The 23,703-nt window shown below is 37.4% G+C and overlaps 1 protein-coding gene across 2 annotated transcripts in view; it reads right to left on the bottom strand.

Annotated features, from left to right (window-relative positions):
* LOC150082796 (FH1/FH2 domain-containing protein 3-like) overlaps positions 1 to 23,703 on the bottom strand; it is a 763,267-nt gene that overhangs the window by 230,305 nt on the left and 509,259 nt on the right. For both annotated transcript variants that reach the window (XM_090377607.1, XM_090377606.1), the window contains exons 7-8: positions 16,410 to 16,515; positions 678 to 772 (exon numbers count right to left, since the gene is read on the bottom strand). In XM_090377607.1, coding sequence (XP_090233733.1) covers positions 678 to 772; positions 16,410 to 16,515 — 201 coding nt within the window. The remainder of the gene's footprint in view (positions 1 to 677; positions 773 to 16,409; positions 16,516 to 23,703) is intronic.

Consider the following 23,703-nt stretch of genomic DNA (forward strand, 5'->3'; position numbering starts at 1 on the left):
TTTAAGTTTACATGCTTTCATTTAACTCCTCTATCACTCGATGCCATTTTAAATTGTAAGGGTTGCAAAATTATTTAATAAATAAAGTCACAATTTAGAAATCACAGAAACACTCTGTATACAACCTGACCACACGATAGTTGGAGACAGGCTGAGACCGAAACAAAGCAAGTCAGTAGACCTGCAGTTTAGTGTCCCAAGTCATGTTCAGTTCGCAAGTCACTGCCTGCTCTTATCTGTTATCTGTAATCTGGGAAAACAGCTATTTGAACACATTTTCAGAAAGAATAAAAAACAATTTCCTGAATTTGATTATAAAAATAAAAGTAGGTAATAATCAAAACAATAATGGAAATAGGTAATTATTATTAATTTTTAATTAATAATAATACTGAAGTTTTGTATAACCTAAAAAAAAATAATATGATCGAGATTAATATGTACATTACTGTATTATTATTTGTCCGGTCCGTTAAATCCAAAATATATCAGGGTCCGTTAAATCGAGGGTTTACTGTATGTTTATGATACATTTTTGATAGTGATAGACTAATCAGTCTTGCAACATGCATAATATTTCGAATATATGAAAGAAAATTACAAAAATTACAAATTACTAAATTACAAAAATTTATAAATTTTCAATAACTCCAAATTTTTCAAAGTTTAAATCTTACCTTTGATGCTATTAATGAATACAACCACTGAATAGTCTCATTGTGATCTATTACACCATTCATTCCATCTACATAGAGCATCACCTGGCCAAGAGCTAAAGATAAATTAATATTTTAAGCACAATATATTAGTATTAATAATGGCCGCATGGTGTAAGAAAGCCTTTGCTGCACCAGCCAAAAAAAAAAAAAAAAAAAAAAACCCAAATAAAACAATGATAAAAAAATAATAATAAAAAAATAAAATAATAATAATAATTAATAAAAGAAAAGGAAATTAAACCTATCATCCTATGCACTTCCCTCACCCGAAGGTACTATCCAGATGACCTTTGAATTTCCCCAAACTGTCAGCCTCTACCACCCATGTAGGCAACTTATTCCAGTAATTTATAACTCGCTGGCTAAAATAAAACTTCCTGCAGTCCAATCTAACCATTTCCCCCGTGACTTGAATTTATCTAAACATTTCCCCCCGTAACTTGAATGGAACAAAGGGGTGCTCTTACGAAGAAAGGCTTAAGTTTTGCAAATTACAGTGTCTGGAGACTAGGCACCAGCGAGGTGATCTGATAGAGGTGTATAAAGCCTTGAATGGTTTGAGCATGCTCAATGCTGATGGGATTCTTCCTCTAGCTCAGAAAAATCACCTGAGAGGGCATAAATTCAAATTGAGGAAAGACAGATGTAGGATAGACGTGTGGAAATTTGCCTTTAGCCAGCGGGTGGTTGGTTGGTGGAACAGACTTCCATCCCTTGTGGTGGAGGTTGATAGCCTAAATAAGTTTAAGGCTCAGCTGGACAGGTATTTTGAACGAACAGAGGGGTGAAGTGGAAGTGGGTTTTTTTTTTTTTTTTTTTGGCTGATGCTGCATAAGCTTGCTTTCTTGCATCAAATGCCTCTACTAATGCTAATGCTAATGTCCCCTAATTCTAGCATCATTTAATTAAGCACAATATATTAGTAATTACACAGTACTGAAATATAATATCTAAAACATAAAAAAGATAGAAATAACAGGATGTGAATTTAAAACAGGTAATAGGATATATAGATTGTTAGTTCATTATTTTTCAGGACACCCATTTCCTTCTTTAGGATCAAATTCGTAACACCAGTACTCTTTGGTTTTTTGAAAGGTGAGAGGATATTTGTGAAATAACATACTTGTATGTTTTATATAGAGAACACAAAAAGATATTTATTTAGGTATTTATTTATATATGAAGGGTGCTTGATAAGCTCATAGCTACATATGAAACAATACTCTCCTATCTATTATACAGTTATTATAATTAAATATCTTCTTTTATAAACATATTTCCAATTTACATGTACTCTGTGCATATGTACAGATGTACTCTTTTCTCACATGTACTGTTTCCTCTTCAAAAGAAAATATAATTTTTTATTTTCAGAATAATTGAAAGTAAAGCACTTGGGGAAAAAAATTGATATATTTAAGCACTATCTCACAAGTCGATGCATGACCTCAGAAGTCACGAATTTGGTTACCCCCATCAGCATTACTCTCAGATTCAGCACCTGCAGACCTATTTATGACTAAATAGGTCTGCAGATTAATAAAAAAATTATAATAACATTAATTGTGCAATTAATGTTATTATAGAAGTTGAACTCTGGTTGGACAACCCAAAAATATAGCAGTCTAAAAAACAGGGGCAATGATGCTGAAATATTACTGTAAAAATTTGTATTGAAATTAAAGGAGATTATGTGGAAAAACAAATATTAATTTTTGTTACTGGTATTTCTCTGATGTCAACTCATGACCTCAATCACTGTTTGTTTTCAGTATTATTTCAGTTTTAAGGTTAATTAATTAGAAATTAGAGTAGTAGTAAATCTGAATAGTGATTATACAATTACTAATTATGTCTCTATGTAGCTCTTATTATAGAAAAAATATGAGGTTCAGATGGTCAATAACATATCTCAACTTATCAAGCAATACTAGTTTATATATCTGATCACAGAATACTGCATAATTATAAAACTATTAACAAATAGGTGACTATAATTTTGCTTGATTGGTACAATGTTCAAGTTGTTGTCTGGTTAATCAAGTATTCTGCTTAACAGAGTTCAAAAGTTTACTTTTATACATAAAATCATAAAAAATAGAATTGGGCAAGAATAAACATACTGACCATTCATGATGTTTCTGAACAATTGTTTTTAAAAAAAAGGGAAAAAAAAGCTATGAGATGTCAATATATTATTTATGTAAACTGCATGCAATTCTACAGAAAAATCAAACCTTGCTGCATGACGTTGACATGCAGCAAGGTTAGGCGAGATTTGTGTTAACAGTTATTAATTTGCTGGGATAGGGAGTGCAATGCAGCAGCGGATTGGGTTAACCTAATGATATTATATTAGTACAAAGATCCAGAAGGATATTCTAAAAAAAGTCTAAAAATGATAGGAGCTGTTGTTCAAAATTTATCATGATGTTTCTGGGGAGATAGAGAACTGGGGGACTATATAATCAGATTGGACCTAAAGTCTTCTTAGGGACCAAGAAAACTTGTAGAAAATTCACTGTCGATTCAATTTTAACTTCTCGCGTAAGGCCCTAAACATACTTTCATTTATTTGTATACAGATTTCTTTGGGGAAAGGGAGAGGAAAATGGGGCTATGGAATTGTTCCTATTGATCTTAAAAGTGTACAGGCACTCCCCAACTTACATAATACTTGACTTACATAAATTCGACTATACGTAAATTTTTGCTGGCCAGTGCAAACAGAAAAAAATACGGAAATGTATTTTGCAACCCATAGGAATAAATGGAGGTATTGTGAAAATATCGTAATGTGAACTCAATAACAGATTTTTTTTTTTTTTTTGGTAATTTGTTCCAAGACCTCGAAAGTTGAAATTTTTGCTATATAACTAAGCTACATAACTAGTCTCTATAAAAAAGGTCATTTTTATAATGGAAATTGTATTAGTTTTATATAAATTTATGTCAAATAAGCACAACACGAAAATTACTTTTAACTAAAGGATTCAAAAACAAAACATGCAACCAACCCCTTTACAAAGGCTACTATTTGGCTGAGAGGAAGGACTACGTGGTCTGGCCGGAGAATGCAGTACACTTTTATTGTTATCATACATTCCGTTATAAGAATCAATTTTGAACGTCTCAAGTGATACTTTCTAAACCACATTTCTGAGGTTACTACCATAAAAACAATTTGTGCTTTCCGGTTGATTGGGTTTTTCTGTTAAAGCAATATATTTTAAACGGGTAGTAAACAAGATTTTATTACATTTGCGATAATACCAATAACTGAAATTTTTATCATTAGTAGAAGTAGTAATAGAAGTTGAGGCTTGTTAGGCAAGAAAGCAATCTTAAGTACCAAAAAAAAAAAAAAAAAAACATTCCATAATTCCATCCCTCTAAACCCAGGTCCCAGGTTTGCCCAGGTCCTCCTTAAATTTATTTAAGCTATAAACTTCCACAACAACAGATGGAACTTTGTTCCAGCAATCAACTACCCACTGCCTAAATGCAAATTTCCAAAAAATCAATTCTATGACTGTCTATCCCCAATTTGAATTTATGCTCCCTCAGGTTTGTAATCTGAGCAAGAGGAAGAATCCCATCAGAATTGAGCCTGCTCAACCCATTCAAGGACTTATACACCTCAAGCAGATCACCTCGCAGGTGCCTAGTCTCCATACACACTGCACTTTGCAGAACTTAAGCCTTTCTTGATAAGACCACCCTGTTGCCCGTATCTGTACTCATTCAAGCAACTCTACATCCTTCCTAAATTGAGACCTCTAAACTTGTGTGCAGTACTCAAGGCATGGCATGACCATTGCCTTATACAAAGGGATAATAACCTCCTTTTCCCTGCTAGCCAAATTCCTGTATATCATTGACAATACCCCATGACCTGCTCTGGTGACCTGCTCTGCTTGCTCAGAAAATTTTATATCTGACTACACAATTACTCCCAGGTCTTGTACATTTCTACTATTCTAAGTGTAGTATGACACAGTTGGTACATTTCTCTGGGGTTACTTCTACCCATATGCAGTATTTTGCATTTGTCAAACGTTAAACTTCAGTTGCCACTTCTCAGCCCATCTGCACAAATTTTCTAGATCCTGTTGCAGTAACACACTGCCATTACAGTCATTAACAACCCTGCCAAACTTTGTATCATCTGCAAACTTTGATATTGAGCCTGATATACATTCATCAATATCATTGATAAATATACAAAACAACAGTGGGCCTAACACCAAACCCTGGAGGCTCCACTAATAACATTAGTCCATGAAAGACAGTGCCCATTGATTACCACTCTCTGTCTTCTCCCACTCAACCACCCTTTTATACACTGTAGCAACTTTCCTTAATACCATACTGCTCCAATTTGTACAGTAGTCTTCCATGTGCAAGAATATCAAAAGCTTTCCTGAAATCCAAGTATATGATATCAAAATTATTTTTTGCATCCAGTTCCTTTGTAACAACATCATAGTATCCAATCGAATTTGCCTGACAAGACTTTACCTTAACAAACCAATGCTGTGTCTGAATTATTACTGAAGTTTTGTCTAGATGATCCTGCAATGCATCTTTAACCAGTGACTCCATTATTTTCCCCGGAACAGAAATTAAACTAACTGGTCTGTTATTACTCGTGTCACCTTTAGATCCCCCTTTGTGAATTGGGGATACATTTGCACATCTCCAGTCTATGAAGACTTCCAATGTCCAAGGATGCTCTCATAATTATGGCTAGGGGTTTCCTTACTTCCTTTGCCACCTTCTCTAATATAACTGGATAGATCCCATCCACTCCAGGTGCCTTTCTAATGTTTAACTTCAACAATTTCTCCTCCACTTTGCTCTCAGTTATTACAAAATCATTAAGCACCCCGTTAAAGTTTGATAAACTTCTGGCATTTTCCTCCCTTAATAACTCCTCATCTGTGAATATAGATGGAAAATACTCATTCAGATTATCAGTTATCTAAGCAGGATCATTGACAGTCAAACCATCGATATCAAGGGAACCAATTTGATTCATCCCCTTCCTTCGAGACTTTATATAACTAAAGAAGATCTTGTTGTTTTTCTTAGCATCCTTTGCCAAAGATTTCTCGTAATTTGCCTTCACTTGCCTAACTTCCTTTGTGACTTGATTACAGACTAGCTCATATCTATCATAGGCTTCTTTGTCACCTGATATTTTATATGCATCCCATGCATTTTTCTTGTCTGCCACAAGTCTCATTAGTTCATCTGACATTCATTTAGGCCTAAACCTTGAAAAGTATTTCGTAATCAGTATGAAAAGCCTAGTAGCTTCCATGATTACTTCCTTGAATGCTTCCCATTTAGAATTTTCTGCTGGTAACATCATCAGTTAGTCCCAATGTATACAATTTAAAAACTGAATGAGACCACTGCAGTCACCTTTATGAAAGCAGAAACCCTTCCCTTTACTCCTGATGTTAGTAATAAGTAAATCCCACATCAGTACAGTGTGATCACTGCCACCCAGTGGTTCCTTTATCTGCAAATTCTTAATGCACGAATAATCACTGCTAATAACCCGATCAAGAGTTTTACACTTTCTGGGTTGTCCCTCTAACATGTTGCTGTAGAAAACAATCATCCAGTAAATCCACAAAAGTCTTGCTAGTGTGCGAGTGACCAAGCCACAAATTTCTGTCAATATCTAGGAAGTTAAAATTATTATTATTATTAGCTATATGGTGCAAGGAAGCCTGAGGCTTATGCTGCACCAGCCAAAAAAAAAAAAAATCCTGAGCCACCTTGAGAGAGAGACAAAAGGGTTGTTGTTATTTGGTTTTTTAGGAGCATTAGCAACTAAGGCCATATTGCTCCGGGGATATGCAATGGTCATTCCCTGACCTTTCCGCATCCTCCGTATTTGGTGGTCATGGGCTCAAACCCCGGTCTAATCAAGAAACGTGTGCTACGCACTACTGCTCCTGCCCACCTGGCTACGGAGGCGCCTAGACAAAAGGTATCACCAAGATAGAGAAGAATGATGATATCCAGCTCAGGACACTGGGTGTGCCATGCCCATACTCACCAGATATGAGCCACTGGGGTGGAATCCTCCATTATAAAACAATGATTTATTGGCCCTCTATTTCTCTGTTCAGTTGTTAATTATTATTATTATTATTAGCATATGGTGTAAGGAAGCCAGAGGCTTATGCTGCACCAGCTAAAAAAAATTCTGAATTGCCCTGAGAGAGAGAGAGAGAGAGAGAGAGAGAGAGGGGGGGGGGAGAGGAAGAAGAAGAGGAGAAATCAAAAGGGAATCACCAAGAAAGAGAAGAATGATGTTATCCAGCTCAGGACCTGGGTGTGCCAAGCCCATACTCACCAGATGCGAGCCCCTGGGGTTAATTTGTACTCATCAGAGTCATTAGGCCTATAACACACTCATACTCTCATTTTTGCTTTCCCAATGATTACATCACACCAAACTGACTCAACATTGCACTGACCATTTATGCCAACTGGATGCACTTCCTTAGATTTTATGGTTTCTTAACTAACAGCATAACTCCTCTTCCCTTCCTATCCTGTCTGTACACATTGTACTCCCCAAATTCCAATTTTGCACTGCTTATATCAGTGTGACACCATGTCTCTGATATCCCAAGAATATCTGCCTTTGATGTTCTGACCAGCACTTCAAATTCATCAAATTTATTTACTATACTCCTAGCATTGGTGTACATGCAAGTATACATACACCTGTTTCTACTCTTAGTTGCCCTAACACAGCCCATATATTTATTTGTTTCGTGATGACTCCCACCAGTCCCTGAAACCCCCAGCACCCTGCCCTCCAATATAATAGAATCAGTGAAAGAATCACTTGCACCTCTGCCTGAGGCTACTGTTGGGGTAGAACAGTAGTTCTACCCCAACAGTATCCTCAAAAAATTCATGGGATAGAATTTTTCTCAGCGTGGTCTGTGAATCCCCTCCACCTAGCAGTTTTACCGACCCGCCTAAGACTGCCTCAATAGCATCAGCAAATATTCTTGCACCCCTTCTGTTTAAGTGTATCCCATCCCTATAGAAGCAGTCTCTCCTGTTAACCAGCACAGACCATGCTGAGAAAAATTCTACCCCACGAGCCTTGCACAATTTCTCCAGGGCCAAATTGATTGACAAGGCTCTTATCATGTACTCCCTCCTATCGTGCCTGGGCAGAATTGCAGACACTTTCAATTTTAACCCTAACTCTTGATGTTTTTCCAACATTGACCTATACTTGTTAAGTAATTCTGCAGATCTCCTTCTCTTAATGTCATTAATGCCAATGTGTACAACAATATCACCCTCCGTGCCCTTAAAAGATGATGTCTGCTCTGCAACGTCATCAACTTTTGCCCCTGGTAGACATACCCTGGTCCTATTCCACCTATCCTTTTTACACAATATATTATCTGTCTCCCTGACAATGGAGTCACCAACAATAATTATCTCTGGAGGGACCAGCACACAATTTGCCTTGGAGATCGATGCCAAAAGCAGCCCAACTCTGGTGTTGAGTTGGGTAGCTGAGAGCTTGATGGGTCCCCCACTTTAATATCTTCAAGGGCATCTACCACACTCTTCAACCTCTCATAGGTGCCCATCAGAACGCTGAGTTGGCACCTAATTTTTTGACACTCTCTGCACCTAGCACACACACAAAGACAACTCCGTGGCTAGATTGTGTGGGTTTTTACGCTGTTATGGTGAAATGTGGTTCTCCTTCACCGAAATCTTCAATCATATAAAAAACAAAAATAAATTTTCAGAATATTCTCTTCATTACTATTTACTTATTACAATGATGAAGGGAAAGTGACCAATGGAATGTGCAAGTGGTGGCAGTGCTAGGAAACGAAACAAAATTGATTTAGAAATGAAGATGAAAATGATTAAGAAGTACAAAGCAGGACAAAGTTTGTCATCTATTGCATGGGAATTAGGTCTCGCTGCTTCAACAGTGAATACTATTTTAAAGGACAGTGCACGTATAAAAGAACATGTTGAAGTATCAACGCATTTAAGATTTTGATTTGGATTTCACTGGTGCAAAAACGACTGCGGTTATACTACGCCAACGCATTTAAGATCAACAGTGATCACAAAACAGTGTTCAGGTGCTATATTGGAGATGGAAAAGCTATTAATAATATGAATGGAAGATCAGATACAGAAGCAAGTGCCCCCGAGTCTAATGGCCATTCAAGCAAAAGCAAGAAGTATTTATGACAGCCGCTACTTATCAGCTGAAGATGCCGATTCTGGCAACAATAATCAAGAGGTAAAACTTGCTGACGTTATGCCTGTTTCCTCTCTTTTTTTTTGTAATTTTATAATTTTGAAATTTTTGTAATTCTTCACACTTTTGTAATTTTTCTGTGCATGAGATAAAAAAATTGAAAAAATAATTCTATTTACATGTTTGTAGACTATTTCTTTTTTGCTTCAATCAAATTCAGCAAGCATGCTGTGAGTGCTACATAAGCATTTTAGGGAAATTCAGACTTGCGTAAAATTTGACTTATGTAGAGTTCCATGGAACGCAACACTAACATAAGTCGGAGTGTTGCTGTTCTAAAGAAACTAGTGGGAGACTATAAAATTGGAACTGTTCCTAAATCTTAGCAAGTAGGGAGATTAACAAGATATACGCTAAAAATTTGTTGTTGAGCTAGAATAATCACAAACATCTGAAATCGGGATGGCTGACCAAATCTTTCCAAAAGAAACAAATATAAATTTTGCAAAAATCCACCCACTGGGAGTTTGGTTTTTACATGCATATATACAGATAGATAGGACACATTGAAAACAATAGCGCTTTATTTTTCCTGCATGGTGTAGAAAGAGAGTGATCATACTTTCGTGCATTAAGAATTTCCAGATAAAGGAACCACTAGGTGGCAGTGATAACAGTGTACTGATATGGAATTTACTTAAATATATGATTACCATCAGGAGAAGAAGGAAGGGGATTTTGCTTTCATAAAGTTGACTACAGTGGTCTCAGACAATTTTTAAATTCTGTACAGTGGGACCAACTGATGATGTTACCCATAACAAATTCTAAATGGTAAACATTCAAGGAATTAATTGTGGGAGCTATTAGGCTTTTCATACCGATTAAGAAATACTGTTGAAGGTTTAGGCCTAAATGGATGTCAGATGAACTAATGAGACTCAGAGGCAGAGAAGAAAACTGCATTGGATGCATATACATTATCAGATGACACAGAAGCCTATGGTAGATTTAAAATAGTCTGTAATCAAGTCACAAAGAAGATTAGGCAAGTGAAGGCAGATTATGAGAAATCTTTGGCAAAGGATGCTAAGAAAAACAGCAAGGACTTCTTTAGTTATATAAACTCTAGAAGGAAGGGGATGAATCAGATTGGTTCCCTTGATATCGATGGTTTGACTGTTGATGATCCTGCTCAGATAATTGATAATCTGAATGAGTATTTTGCATCTACATTCAAATATGAGGAATTCTTTAGAGAAGTGAAAAACAGAAGCTTATTAAACCCTAACAGAGAGTTTAATGAGAGCCTAATAACTGAGAGAAGAGTGGAGGAGAAACTGTTGAAGTTAAACATAAGAAAGGCACCTGGGATGGATGGGATCTATCCAGTTATAATAAAGGAGGTGGCAAAGGAAGTAAGTAAACCCTTAGCCATAATTATGAGAGCATCCTTGGACTCAGGAAGTCCTCACGGACTGGAGATGTGCAAATGTATCCCCAATTCGCAAAGGAGGATCTAAGAGTGACACGAGTAATTACAGATCTGTTAGTTTAACTTCTGTTCCAGGGAAAATAATGGAACCAGATGCTAAAAATAATTTTGATATCATATACTTGGATTCCAGGAAAGCTTTTGAGACTATTTGTCATGGAAGACTACTGTACAAATTGGAGCAGTATGGTATTAAGGGTTAGTTGCTAAAATGGATAAAAGGGTGGTTGAGTGGGAGAAGACAGAGAGTGGTAATCAATGGACACTGCTGTTAGTGGACTAATGTTATTAGTGGAGTCCCCCAGAGTTCGGTGTTGGGCCCACTGTTGTTTTGTATATTTATCAATGATATTGATGAAGGTATATCAGGCTAAATGTCAAAGTTTCCAGATGATGAGGTTACCAGGGTTGTTAATAACAGTAATGGCAGTGTGCTACTGTAAAAAGATCTAGAAAATTTGTGCAGATGGGTTAATAAGTAACCCCAGAGAAACATACCAACTGTCTGGTACTACACTTAGGGTAGTAGAAATGAAAAAGGTCTGGGAGTAATTGTGCAGTCAGATATAAAATTTTCTGAGCACTGCAGACAGGCTGCCAGAGCAGGTCATGGGGTATTGTCAATGATATACAGGAATTTTGCTAGTAGGGAAAAGGTGATTATCTCTTTGTATAAGGCAGTGTTCCGCAACCTTTATGTCTTCGCGGCACACCTTATGTTATCCGTGACACAACGCGGCACAACAAAATCTTAATCCCCCAAAAAGCATAGTTTATGGCAATGTTAATGTGAATAAGCTATAAGTCACAATAGAATCAATTATTATTGTTACTACTATCAAACGGAAATTGGCTCCTACATATATTAACATTTTATGAACCCAAATCACTGTACAAAAGCAACGCCAAAAAAAAAAATAAATAAAATAAAAAATAATAATATACCTTCAATGTGATACTTGTGCCTGCTTTGCTGACGGCTGATGCAGAGCAGAATCACTGACAATGCAAGCCTCGTTTCTTCATCAATGGAGCTGAGTCTCTCCCTCTTTGATGTATTAATTTTAGTCAAGGTCAAAAAGCCCAGTTCACACAAATATGTAGTTGAAAATGGTAATAACATATTAATTGCCATCTCGGAGCTAGCTGGGTATTCTTTCCTTATTGACAACCAAAATCTGTCCAATTGCACTTCACAATGTTTTAATAACAATGTTCTGTCCACCTTCAGATCTGTTAGTTCCTCTTGTACATTCATCAGAAGAGATTTTGTATCTGCAACAAATTTTGAAGGGGTGCCTCTGTAGCCAGGTGGAAAGGAGCAGCAGTGCGTAGCACACGCTTCTTGATTAGACCGGGGTTCGAGCCCGTCACCACCAAATACACAGGATACAGAAAGGTCATGGAATGACCACCGCATATCCCAGAGCAATATAGCCTTAGTTGCTAATGCTCCTAAAAACCAAAATAACAATAACAACAAATTTTGAAGCTTTCTTCAATGCTCTCTCTCTCGAAAATAATCCTTGAACTTCTGCTACAAGTTATCTAAATGTTCTTTAATGAAGTCCATCACCATTTTATTACCAGTAGCAAGTGGCCATACACTTGGGAACATCTCAAACAATCCATTTGCAATGCATTGTATCCACAAATCCAGCTTATTTTGAAAGCCTTGAATCTTATCCATACTCGTAAAAAGATTTTTGTTCTTTACTTGCATTTTTCAGTTCAGCTCATTCAAGTGAACGAAAATAGAAAGATATGCCAATTTAGTCACCCATTCATCATCTGCAAATAACTCTGCATACTCATGCCCCTCAATCGATAAAAACGTCTGTATCTCCTGCTTAAGTTCAAAAAGGCGCATTAACACTTTACCACGTGACAACTACCATACTTCAGGAGTATGGTTCGGATCCCATTTCCTGACACAAATCGGAAAAGGCCACGAATTGAGGGGCCTCGATTTGACGAAGTTAACGACTTTTACTACTTCGTCAATGGGTTCATGGTGAATAAGACAATGGTCACATCGTATGTCAGGATTCACTTCACGCACTTTAGCTGTATAGCCTTTAACTTGACCTGTCATGGAAGCAGCTCCATCTGTGCAAACACTAACACAATCCTTCCAATTTAATTCATTTGGAGCATATATTCATTAGTAACACGAAATATTTCTTCACCAGTGGATTGCTCGGGTAGTGCTTTGCAAAAAAAAAAAAGAAAGGAATTTGTTGCAATTACATCTCCATCAATGAACCAAATGTTGGCAAGAAGCTGAGCATGACCGCTAACATCTGTGGACTCGTCGATCTGAAGTGAGAACTTCTGACTGCTGTTGATTTTCTCCTTCATAATGCCTTCAATGTCACTGTACATATCACTGACTTGGCGACTGATTGTGTCAGCTGAGAGTGGAATTTTTGAAATTTCATTAGCAGCTTCTGGGCGCAGGACTATTTTCATCGTCTCTTTACAAGCTGGCATTAACAAAGTTTCGGCTATTGTGTGTGGTTTCTTGGCCTTTATGATAAGTTCAGTTACTTTATAGCTAGCTTCCTGTGCTTTTTCTGACATACACACCTACAAAGTCATGAACGTTGCCTGTTTTTTGTTTTGTTGCAACAACCGTCGAAAATAATTAATATCTTTGCACACCAGAGAAGAATGTGTTGTTGAGAAATTCCGTTTCAGTTTACTGGGAACCATAGCAGCATTGCTCAATTTTTTTCTGCACATGAGATACTCGGGGGGTTGGGCATGTTTTATCACCACACCAGAAAAATTCAAAAGACAAATAATTATCACTATACTGTCTGAACACTAATTTTTGTTTTTTTTGGGCTCGGCACTTTCAGTACTTTCACTCTTGGACGGAATACTCCTTACCAGGAACTTGTCCATTGTTAAAAAAAGAAAATCAACAATGTTATGGCTCGCAATCACAGTTTTCTTACTATTTCAGAATGCAGCTGTGAGGAAACCAAAAGTAATAGATGTGGAACCAATACTCTTCGAACAGACGGAGGGGCACATCTATCGCTTTAAAATATAGTCTTATAACAAAGGGTCGGTGCATTGGCACAGGAACAAAGTAATAAAGTTGAAGTAGCATTGACAAACAGAGACAAATATCAAAACGAGCCAATAAAATAATAAAAGATTGGGAATGTTTTGCTAATCCTTACACTTTTAAGGAACAGCACGTAAGTATCCAACTTTAACAAGCAGCATCTTATTTCAGTCATCGCAGCGACAAAATGAGAAATATTGGAAGGGCAAACACACAAATAACTTTAGAAAGCAAGTGTTGGATACCCACACAAAAAATAATTTACTGTCCCACACGTACAACATTGTCTTTCAGTAAAAATAGCGTATATTGTGAAAAATAACAATGAGCAGAATTACAAACAAATATAAAAACTATAATTGGGAGTAAATAATGTATAGTTAATTTCTTACAATAGGCAAAAGTTCTCAGTTGTCAATTTTTGACAACTGAGAACTACATATCATAATACATATAGTATTATTTATAGGTATCAGCAAAGTTATTACAGCTTCAGCAAAGTCCGTGGCACACCTGTCATCTTGTGGCAGAACACTGGTATAAGGCAATGGTCAGGCCATGCCTTGAGTACTGTGCACAGGTCTGGAGGCCTCATTTTAGAAAGGATGTAGAGTTGCTTGGGCGAGTACAGATAAGGGCAACAAAACTGGTGAGGGCAATGAAAGGGTGGTCTTACCAAGAAAGGCTTAAGTTCTGCAAATTGCAGCATGTGGAGACTAGGCACCTGCGAGGTGATCTGATTGAAGTGTATAAGGCCTTGAATGGGTTGAGCAGGCTCAATTCTGATGGGATTCTTTCTCTTGCTCAGATTACAAACATGAGGGGGCATAAATTCAAATTGAGGAAAGACCGTTATAGAACAGATTTTGGAAATTTGCCTTTAGCCAGTGGGTAGCTAAATTCTGGAACAATTTAAGCTATCAACTTCCATCTGTAGGTTTTTTTTTTTGGCTGATGCTACATAAACTCATATGCTTGCTTTCTCGTATCACATGCCTCTACTACAACTACCCAAGAGGATGATGCTAAACAATATCATCACAGTTCTCAAAGAAACAAAGTTTACTGAATATCAATATTTTTTCATGATAGTATATAATAACAATGATCTCTGGTGGTTTTTTCATGTTGTTGTTGTTGTTATTTGGTTTTTAGGAGCATTAGCAACTAAGGCCATATTGCTCCGGGATATGCGGTGGTCATTCCCTGACCTTCCCGCATCCCCCGTATTTGGTGGGTTTTTTCATGGACACTGTGTATAACTTATACTGAGTGGCAAAGAAAATTGAGAAAATTTAAATTAAAAATATATCTCTCCATCTGTATAATAAATACTTCAAAGAAGCTATTGTTTGTGCAACAATTTCAGATGCCCTGAGTGATGTTTATTATGATGATGGAAAATGGAGACCTTTCAGTTCACTCTTGAGGTTAGTAAAAAGAAAAAATTCACAAAGATCTGAACTTGACGGAGAGTGGCAAAATGTTTTGGTGTTTAACTTATATAGTGTTTCCTCAGTAACTGAGGCTCTGTGGAATCTTGCACTGCCGTTATACATCAGCCATCCATATGTTTTCAAAATCAAGTCAGAAATGAGGTTAGGCAAGCTAAGGCAGATTAAAGATGTCTCTAGCAAAGAATGCAAATAAAAAAGCAGCAAAGGTAAACAGTAAAAGGAAGGGCTTGAATCATATTGGTCCACCAAATATGAAGATTTACTGTTGACGCTCCTGCTCAGGTTGTTGACAAACTGAATGGGTATTTTGCATCCCCATCCTCCCAAAACATGAGGAAGTTTTGGAAGGATGGGGATGCCAGAATTCAGTTAAATTCCGATGGGGAACTGAATGATTTTGTAATAATTGAAGAAAAGTGGAGGAGAAATTATTGAAGCTAAATGTAAAAAAGGCACCTGAGGATTGATGGGATCTATCCAGTTATATTAAAGGACACAGCAAAAGAGGTAAACAAACCTTTAGCCATGGTTATAAAAGCATCCGAGGATCCAGGGTAGATCCCTATGGACTGGAGATGTGCAAATGTTATGAGATGAGACACATGATGCTCACTACAGGCACCAACCATATATGGCTGTCCCACTTTGGTTTTGCTGGTAGTTTGACTGCTGTTGACTCGTGACACCACAGAATGGGAGCACTTGACAATGTTGGCTGTTGTCAAGATACTGGCACTTGTACATCTTGCCTCCACAATCATTCGAAATTTGTAGCCAGATAAGATCTCGAAGCTGACCCATTCTTCTCAGACACTCAAAAACTGATCGCCATGTATGCAACGTACAATCTTATATCAGCCATTCCTGACTTGAGCCTACACCAGCATCACAGACCAGTCCATTCCTACAATGGGGTATTACTAATTCAAAGCCAACTCACTGTACCATGTTTACAAATGATATATGTACAATATGTCTGTAAAAAGTTAAAGTTTTTTACTTTTAGAGCTAAAAGGACTGTTCAAAAGTGTGCTATTCTACAAAAAACTATCAAAAGAATATTTTTCCACATAATCTTCAAAATGCTTTCAGTACATTATCACTGAATAGAAATGTTGAAGGGATCTGATTCAAGCACTGTGACAATTTTGCTTTGTAATTTCTAAAAATAAGTTATGAAACACCAGCATGCTAACAGTCTCTTCACTTTTTGTGTCACAGTTTATAATCAGACAATGATAAGCTCTGATTACAAGTATATATATACTAAGTGTGTATGAGAAATCTTTTAAGCAGCTTGAATGTACTGTATAAAACTATACTATTAGTTTCACTCAGCTCTATTGGCAATAAATTATCAGTTAATTAAACTTACCTCGTAATATATAATTTTGATAATTCTGGTCTGCTTCAGACCCAACTTTGATGAGACAGGCAAGTCCATCATTCTGTACGAATTCATGGACAAGATCCTTATCATCCTATAAGAATTTAAAACCACTATTATCAGTCAATAGGAACTACAGTAGTGGACAACTGCAAATAAGTACTTTCATTAAGACAGAGAATATGTCATAATTTTAATGCTTGTTACGCAGACATGCAAATACTGTATATAAATATAATTACATTATTGTATACATTTGTATATGATACAGAGGAAATAGTTAAGTACATATTATGTGTGGAATCATAACATTTTCAGTTTATTTATTATGCACTTAACAATCCAAAATGTAAAACAGAAATGCAGAAAATGTATACAACATGCCCTTTTACCTGAACAAATTATATGCTTCAAAATAATGCTGTTCTGATTTCTGTGTTTATCTCTTTCAATATTCCCAGCAGCAGAATCATATGTTTATATTTCAACATGCTAATCTATTTGACCAATATCATGGCACACTGAACTGTGTACTTAAAAATTAAGTAAAAATTTCAATAAGATGAGTTTCAGCAAATGTCTCATTTCTTTCCATTCCAATACATATGGTTGGCCACGTCAGTTTACCGTAATGAGATGCAAGCCAACACCGCCAGTGCCTAGTTGAAAATGTTAACAGACATATGCTGCTTGAATTACAAAACAATCTGAAATATGAAGATGTAACATGAGAATTTTGAACTGGGCAATGTGAAACAATTTTTTTTAACTTGAATGTGCTATTTAATTACTTTATAAATTTAATAAAAATAATTGGGAATAAAAAGAAGTTAAATGGAACTAAATCAGAGGAGCAGTGAGGCCATCCCATCTGAAGGATTTTTTTTTTTTGTCCGAAATTGCTTCACCAACAATACAGATCAGAATTTGACAAACATCCTCTTTATCCATCCCTGATTGTTCATCTATCATTCTTATAGATATTCTTAATTGTAAAAAAGAAGTTCCTGTGCTCTTTTAACACCTTTGTCAGCTTTATATAAATCTCACATCAATACATTATTGTAGCTGCCATCCAGGTTTCTCTATCTAAAGGTTCTTAATTAGCATTAGCATTAGTAGAGGCATACGATGCAAGAAAGCAAGCTTATGCAGCATCAGCCGAAAAAAAAAAAAAAAAAAAAAACACCCTCCCATTTCACCCCTCCATTCATTCCAAATGGCTATTCAGCTCAGCCTTAAATTTATTTAGGCTATAACTTCCACAACAAAAGATGGAACTCTGTTCCACCAATCAACTACCCGCTGGTTAAGGAAAATTTCTGCACATCTGTTCAACAACTGTCTTTTCTCAATTTGAATCTGTGCCCCCTCAGGTTCTTAATCTAAGCAAAAGGAAGAATCCCATCAACATTCAGCTTGCTCAACCCATTCAAGGCCTTATACACCTCAATCAGATAACTTCACAAGTGCCTACTCTCCAGGTACTACAATTTGCAGAACTTAAGCCTTTCTTGGTAAGAGCACCCCTTTGTTTCCCTCACCAATCTTGTTGTCCTTCTTTGTACTCGTTCTAGCAACTCTACATCCTTCCTAAAATGAAGTCTCCAGACCTGTACACAGTACTCTAGGTGTGGCCTGACCATTGCCTTGTATAATGGGATAATCACCTCCCTGTCCCTGCTAGCAAAATTCCTATATATCACTGACAAGACTCCGTGACCTGCTCTTGCAGCCTGTCTGCACTGCTCAGCAAACTCATATTTGACTGCACAATTACCCCCAGGTCTTTTCACTTTCCACTTCCCTGATTGTAGTACCACACAGCTGGTACTTTTCTCTTGGGTTATTGCTACCCATATGCAGTACTTTGCATTTGTCAATGTTAAAGTTCAGTTGCCCCTTCTCAGCCCATTTGCCCAACTTATCTAGATCCAGTTGGAGTAGCATAATGTCTTTACTGTCATCAACAACCCTGCCAACCTTTGTATCATCTGCAAACTTGGACATTTAACCTGATATATCTTCATCAATATCATTGATAAATATACAAAACAACAAAGGGCCCAACACTGAACCCTGGGGAACTCCACTAATAAAATTTGTCCACGAAGAGCAAATGTTATTAGTGGGGTGCATGAAGAGTTACTGTCAATAATAATCAGATAAAAAGTATTCCTTTCTCTTGGTGATCTGCCTAACATATTGCTGTAGAAAGCAGTCATCCAGTAAATCCAGAAAAGTTCTGCTACTGTGGGAATGACCAACTCAAATTTCAATAATAACTGGAAGTTAAAATCAGACATTATAAAACATTCTGATTTGTTGGCTCACTCTCTGTTTGTATAGTTGTTTGTTATAATGAAAGATCATTATAAGAACACTCATTGCAGTTGTTTGGCCCATAACATACTCCTACACTCATATTTGTTTTTCCAAGTGCTTATTACATCACATCAAATTAACTCAACATTGTACTGGCCAACACATATCAACTGGATGCAGTGCCATAGATTCTGCTTCTTAACCAAGTGCATAACTCCTCTCTATCCCAAACTAACTGTTCTTTCTGTACACCGCATATACATGCATTATATTGAGACTGACAGTGTCACAGGCCACTGACACTACCAATCAGCACAAGCAAAGCACAGTACATGTTCCAACGTTCATCCTTTCCCAAAAGAGATGCACCACCCCAATAGCATTAAATGCAATTCTATCCAAGTATTTCCTGTCACCTTGCATCTTATACAATTTTTTTGCTTTATATATTTTTAAAATTAATTGAGTTTTTATTTTCTTTATTTATTTTATTTTATTTTTTAATACCTGTCTATCCTCCGTCCTTCTTTACTTTACTAGATGCTTTCGCTGTAATCCCTTGATCTAATTTTGTACAGAAGGTGCCCTGCCGCCTCACAAAAAAGCACAGGAGCCAGCCAGAGGAATTCCAGATAACTTTTTCTGGCAGGTTGTTAAAATGCCAGTCATACAGCACAACACATCACAAACCAATACAACATACAAGACTGGCTTTGTACCAGTGCTTAACACAGAGACATGAGGCAGGTTGAGTGAATACTTTGGACCCATTGTAACAAAGCTACCTAATGTACAAGTCCATTAGCATTAGTAGAGGCACATGATGCAAGAGAGCAAGCTTATACTGCATCAGCCAAAAAAAAAAAAAAAAAAAAAACCCCTTCCCATTTCACTAATCCATTCATTCCAAATGTTTGCCTAGTTCTGCCTTGAATTTATTTAAGCTATCAACTTCCACAACAACAGATGGAAGTTTTGTTCCAGTAATCAACTACCCACTGGCTAATAGCAAATTTCCGCACATCTATTCTACAACTGTCTTTCCTCAGTTTGAATCTATGCCCCCTCAGGTTTGTAATCTGAGCAAGAAGAAGAATTCCATCAGCATTGAGCCTGCTCAATCCATTCAAGGCCTTATACACCTCAATCAGATCGCCTCGCAGGTGCCTAGTCTCCAGAAGCTGAAATTTGCAGAACTTAAGCCTTTCTTCATAAGAGAACCCTTTGTTCCCTTCACCAATCTTGTTGTTCTTCTTTGTACCTGTCTAATAACTCTACATCCTTCTTAAAATGAGGCTTCCAGACCTGTATGGAGTACTCAAGGTGTGGCCTGACCATTGCCTTATAAAAGGAGATAATCAACTCCTTATCCTGACTCACAAAATTCCTGTATATCATTGAGAAGACCCCATGACCTACTCTGGCAGCCTGTCTGCACTACTCAGAAAACTTCATATCTGACTGCACAATTACCCCCAAGGTCTCCTTCATTCGCCACTACCCTGAGTGTAACACCACATGGTACATTTCTCTGGGGTTACTGCTACCCATATGCAGTACTTTGCATTTGTCAATGTTAAACTTCAGTTGCCACTTCTCAGCCCATCTACCCAACTTTTCCAGATCCTGTTGCAGTAGCATACTGTTATTAATAACCCTGCCAACCTTTGTATCATCTGCAAACTTTGACATTAAGCTTGATATACCTTCATCGATATCATTAATAAATGTACAAAACAATAATGGGCCCAACACCAAACCTGAGGGACACCACTAGTAACATTAGTCCATGTAGAGCAGTTTCCATTGATTACCACTCTCTTGTCTTCTATCCCACTGCTCCAATTTGTACAGTAGTCTTCCATGTGCAACAGTATCAAAAGCGTTTCTGAAATCCAAGTATATAATATCAAAATTATTTTTTGCATCCAGTTCCTTTGTGACCACATCATAGTATCCAATCAAATTGGTCAGACAAGACTTCCCCTTGACAAACCCATACTGTGTCTGAATTATTACTGCTGTCTTGTCTAGGTGACCTTGTAATACTTCTTTAACCAGTGACTCCATTATTTTCCCTGGAATAGAAGTCAAACTAACAGGTTTATAATTACTCGTGTCACCCTTTGATCCCACTTTGTGCATTTGAGATACATTTGCACATCTCCAGTTCGTGGGAACTCCCCTCAAGTCCAAGGATGCTCTCATTATTATGGCTAAGGGTTTGCTTAATTCCTTTGCCATCTCCTTTAATATAACTGGATAGATCCCACTACCCCGGGTGCCTTTCTTATGTTTAACTTCTACAATTTCTCCTCCACCTTGCTCTCAGTTATTACAAAATCATTTAACTCCCTGTTAGTTTGATAAACATCTGGCCCTCTCCTCTTTGAATAACTCTTCATGTGTGAATGTTGATGCAAAATTCTCATTTAGTTCAGCAGCTATCTGAGAATGATCATCTACAGCCAAACCATTGTAGATGGAACAATCCGATTCATCCCCTTCCTTTTAGAGTTTATATAAGTAAAGAAGTCTTTGCATCTTTTGCCAAAGTTTTTCATAATGTCTTTGCTTGCCTAACCTCCTTTGTGACTTGATTACAATTTGATTTGATTTGATTTGATTTTTTATGGCGCATTGGCAGCTAAGGCCATAATGTGCCAAGTCAAATTTAAATTGCTACCAAACATTTTTGTAGCCAAGGCTACCACGTCAAGCAATTAATTATTATGTTAAAACGGACAAAGTAAAAGCATAAAAAGTATAAAAACTTAGATCCTTGTATAAAAATTAATAGATTGTAAAAAGTTAAAAACGTTGGACATATTGTCTCTGTCACCTATTATCTGACTGAGTGTAAATAGCTCAGTCAAATTATTAAAAGCAATAAAACACAAGCATTGTGCTTCTATAAAAACAGGACATTCTATAAAAAGATGATTGACTGTTAAAATAACGTTATACATCTCGCACATAGGTGGGTCATCCGCCCTCAGCAAATAGGAATGTGTTAGATGACTATGACCTATGCGGAGCCGAGCAAGAACAACTTCCTCTCTTCGGACCCTGCGTAAACTGGACTGCCATTGCGTAATTACAGGCTTAATGTGATGTAATTTATTTGTGGCCTGTCCGTGCCAAGAATCTTGCCATTGGGAGAGTAATTTAGAACATATTATTTGCCTGTAGTCTGTATAGGAGACTGACAGGCAATGATTATCCAGGGAAATGGCTGATTTGGCCGTGGCATCAGCCGATTCATTTCCCCGGATCCCAATGTGGCTTGGGATCCAGCAAAAGCGAATATCGAATTCTAATTTCACGAGAGAAAAAAGAATCTGCTGGATCCTGGACAGGATTGGATGAGGGTTAAAACTCACCGATGCCAGAGCCTGTGACACGCTCGATGAATCGCAATAAATCATATACCTCTGGTAGTCACGATTTTTAATGTGATCTAGGGCTGTTTGTATTGCATGCAACTCTGCAGTATAAATGCTAATTTCTTGGAGGATCTTATAGGATAATGTTTTGTGAGGGAACACAACAGCAGATCCCACATAACATTCTAACTTTGCGCCATCTGTATAGACTGGCAGAAAGTCAGAATACTGCTGTCTATGTGATGCAAAGAGTTGCTGGTAGACAGATGGCGGTGTAGTAGCCTTCTCCCAGATCTTAAGGGAGAAGTCACAAGTTGGAAAATAAGCATGCCAGGGTGGAAAGAATTGCCTTGGTGACTGGGCAATGTTGTCTACCGTCAAGTTTAGCTCATTCAGCAGCCCTTGAATGTGAATACCAAAAGGTTTGTTGGCAGTCCGACGGGTGTTGTAGAGGTTTTCCCAGCGCGGCTCAAAAACAGATGACCACGTGGGATGATCGGGCAGGGATTTTAATTTGAAGGCGTACTGTAAGGACAACTGCTTCCGTCGAAGAGACAGAATGGTTCATTTGCTTCAACATAAAGGCTTTGAACAGGAGATGTGCGAAATGCTCCAGTGGCTGTCCGGATGGCTTGATGGTGGATTGGATCTAACCACCGAAGTGCACTATCTCTAGCAGAACCATAAACCTGAGACCCATAGTCGAGTTTGGAACGGACAAGTGCTCAGTAAAGACGAAGAAGGGTAGAACGATCTATGCCCCATGAAGTTGACGAAAGGGCACGAAGGATGTTAAGCCCTTTGACACATCTTGTCCTCAGCTGACGAATATGTTGTAAAAATTTCAGCTTCTTGTCGAAAATAAGTCCAAGGAATTTGAATTCTGCTACAACTGGGATGTTATTTTGCCCAGGCCTTAATTCTGGGTCAGGATGAAGATTACGTTTGCGACAGAAGTGTACACAAACAGTCTTCTGTGATGAAAATCTGAACCCAAAGACCAAGCTGTAAGATGATCAATGGTTTTCTGCAGTTGCCTTTCAATGATCCTCATATTGCATGAATCACAAAATATAGCAAAGTCGTCAACATAGAGGGCATTGTTTACAGTGGGTGGATGTTGTTCTGTGATAGAGTTTATTTTGATAGCGTGACAACGAAAAGCGTGACACTTAGAACAGATCCTTGTGGGATCTGTTCTAAGTGTCACTCGAGAGAGGGTGGATCCTAAATGGACTTGAAATTGGCGATTCGAAAGAAAGTTTTTAATAAAAAGAGGAAGGTTACCTATAAGGCCAAAGTTATGGAGGTCTTTTAAAATTCCAAATCACCAGGCTGTGTCGTACGCTTTTTCAATATCAAAGAAACCTGCTACCAAATGCTCGGATTTAATAAAAGCATCACGAATGGACGTTTCCAATCGGATTAAATGGTCCAGAGTGGATCTATTTCTTCAGAAGCTGCACTGTGTCCTGGAAAGCAGACCGTTTGTTTCTAAATACCATACAAGTTGTGCATTAACCATTCTTTCCAGGACTTTGCATAAACAGCTTGTCAGAGCAATAGGACGA

The sequence above is a fragment of the Mastigoproctus giganteus genome, chromosome 7, assembly GCF_048544385.1.
Source record: "Mastigoproctus giganteus isolate SK-2022 chromosome 7, ASM4854438v1, whole genome shotgun sequence".
Lineage (NCBI taxonomy): Eukaryota > Metazoa > Arthropoda > Arachnida > Uropygi > Thelyphonidae > Mastigoproctus > Mastigoproctus giganteus.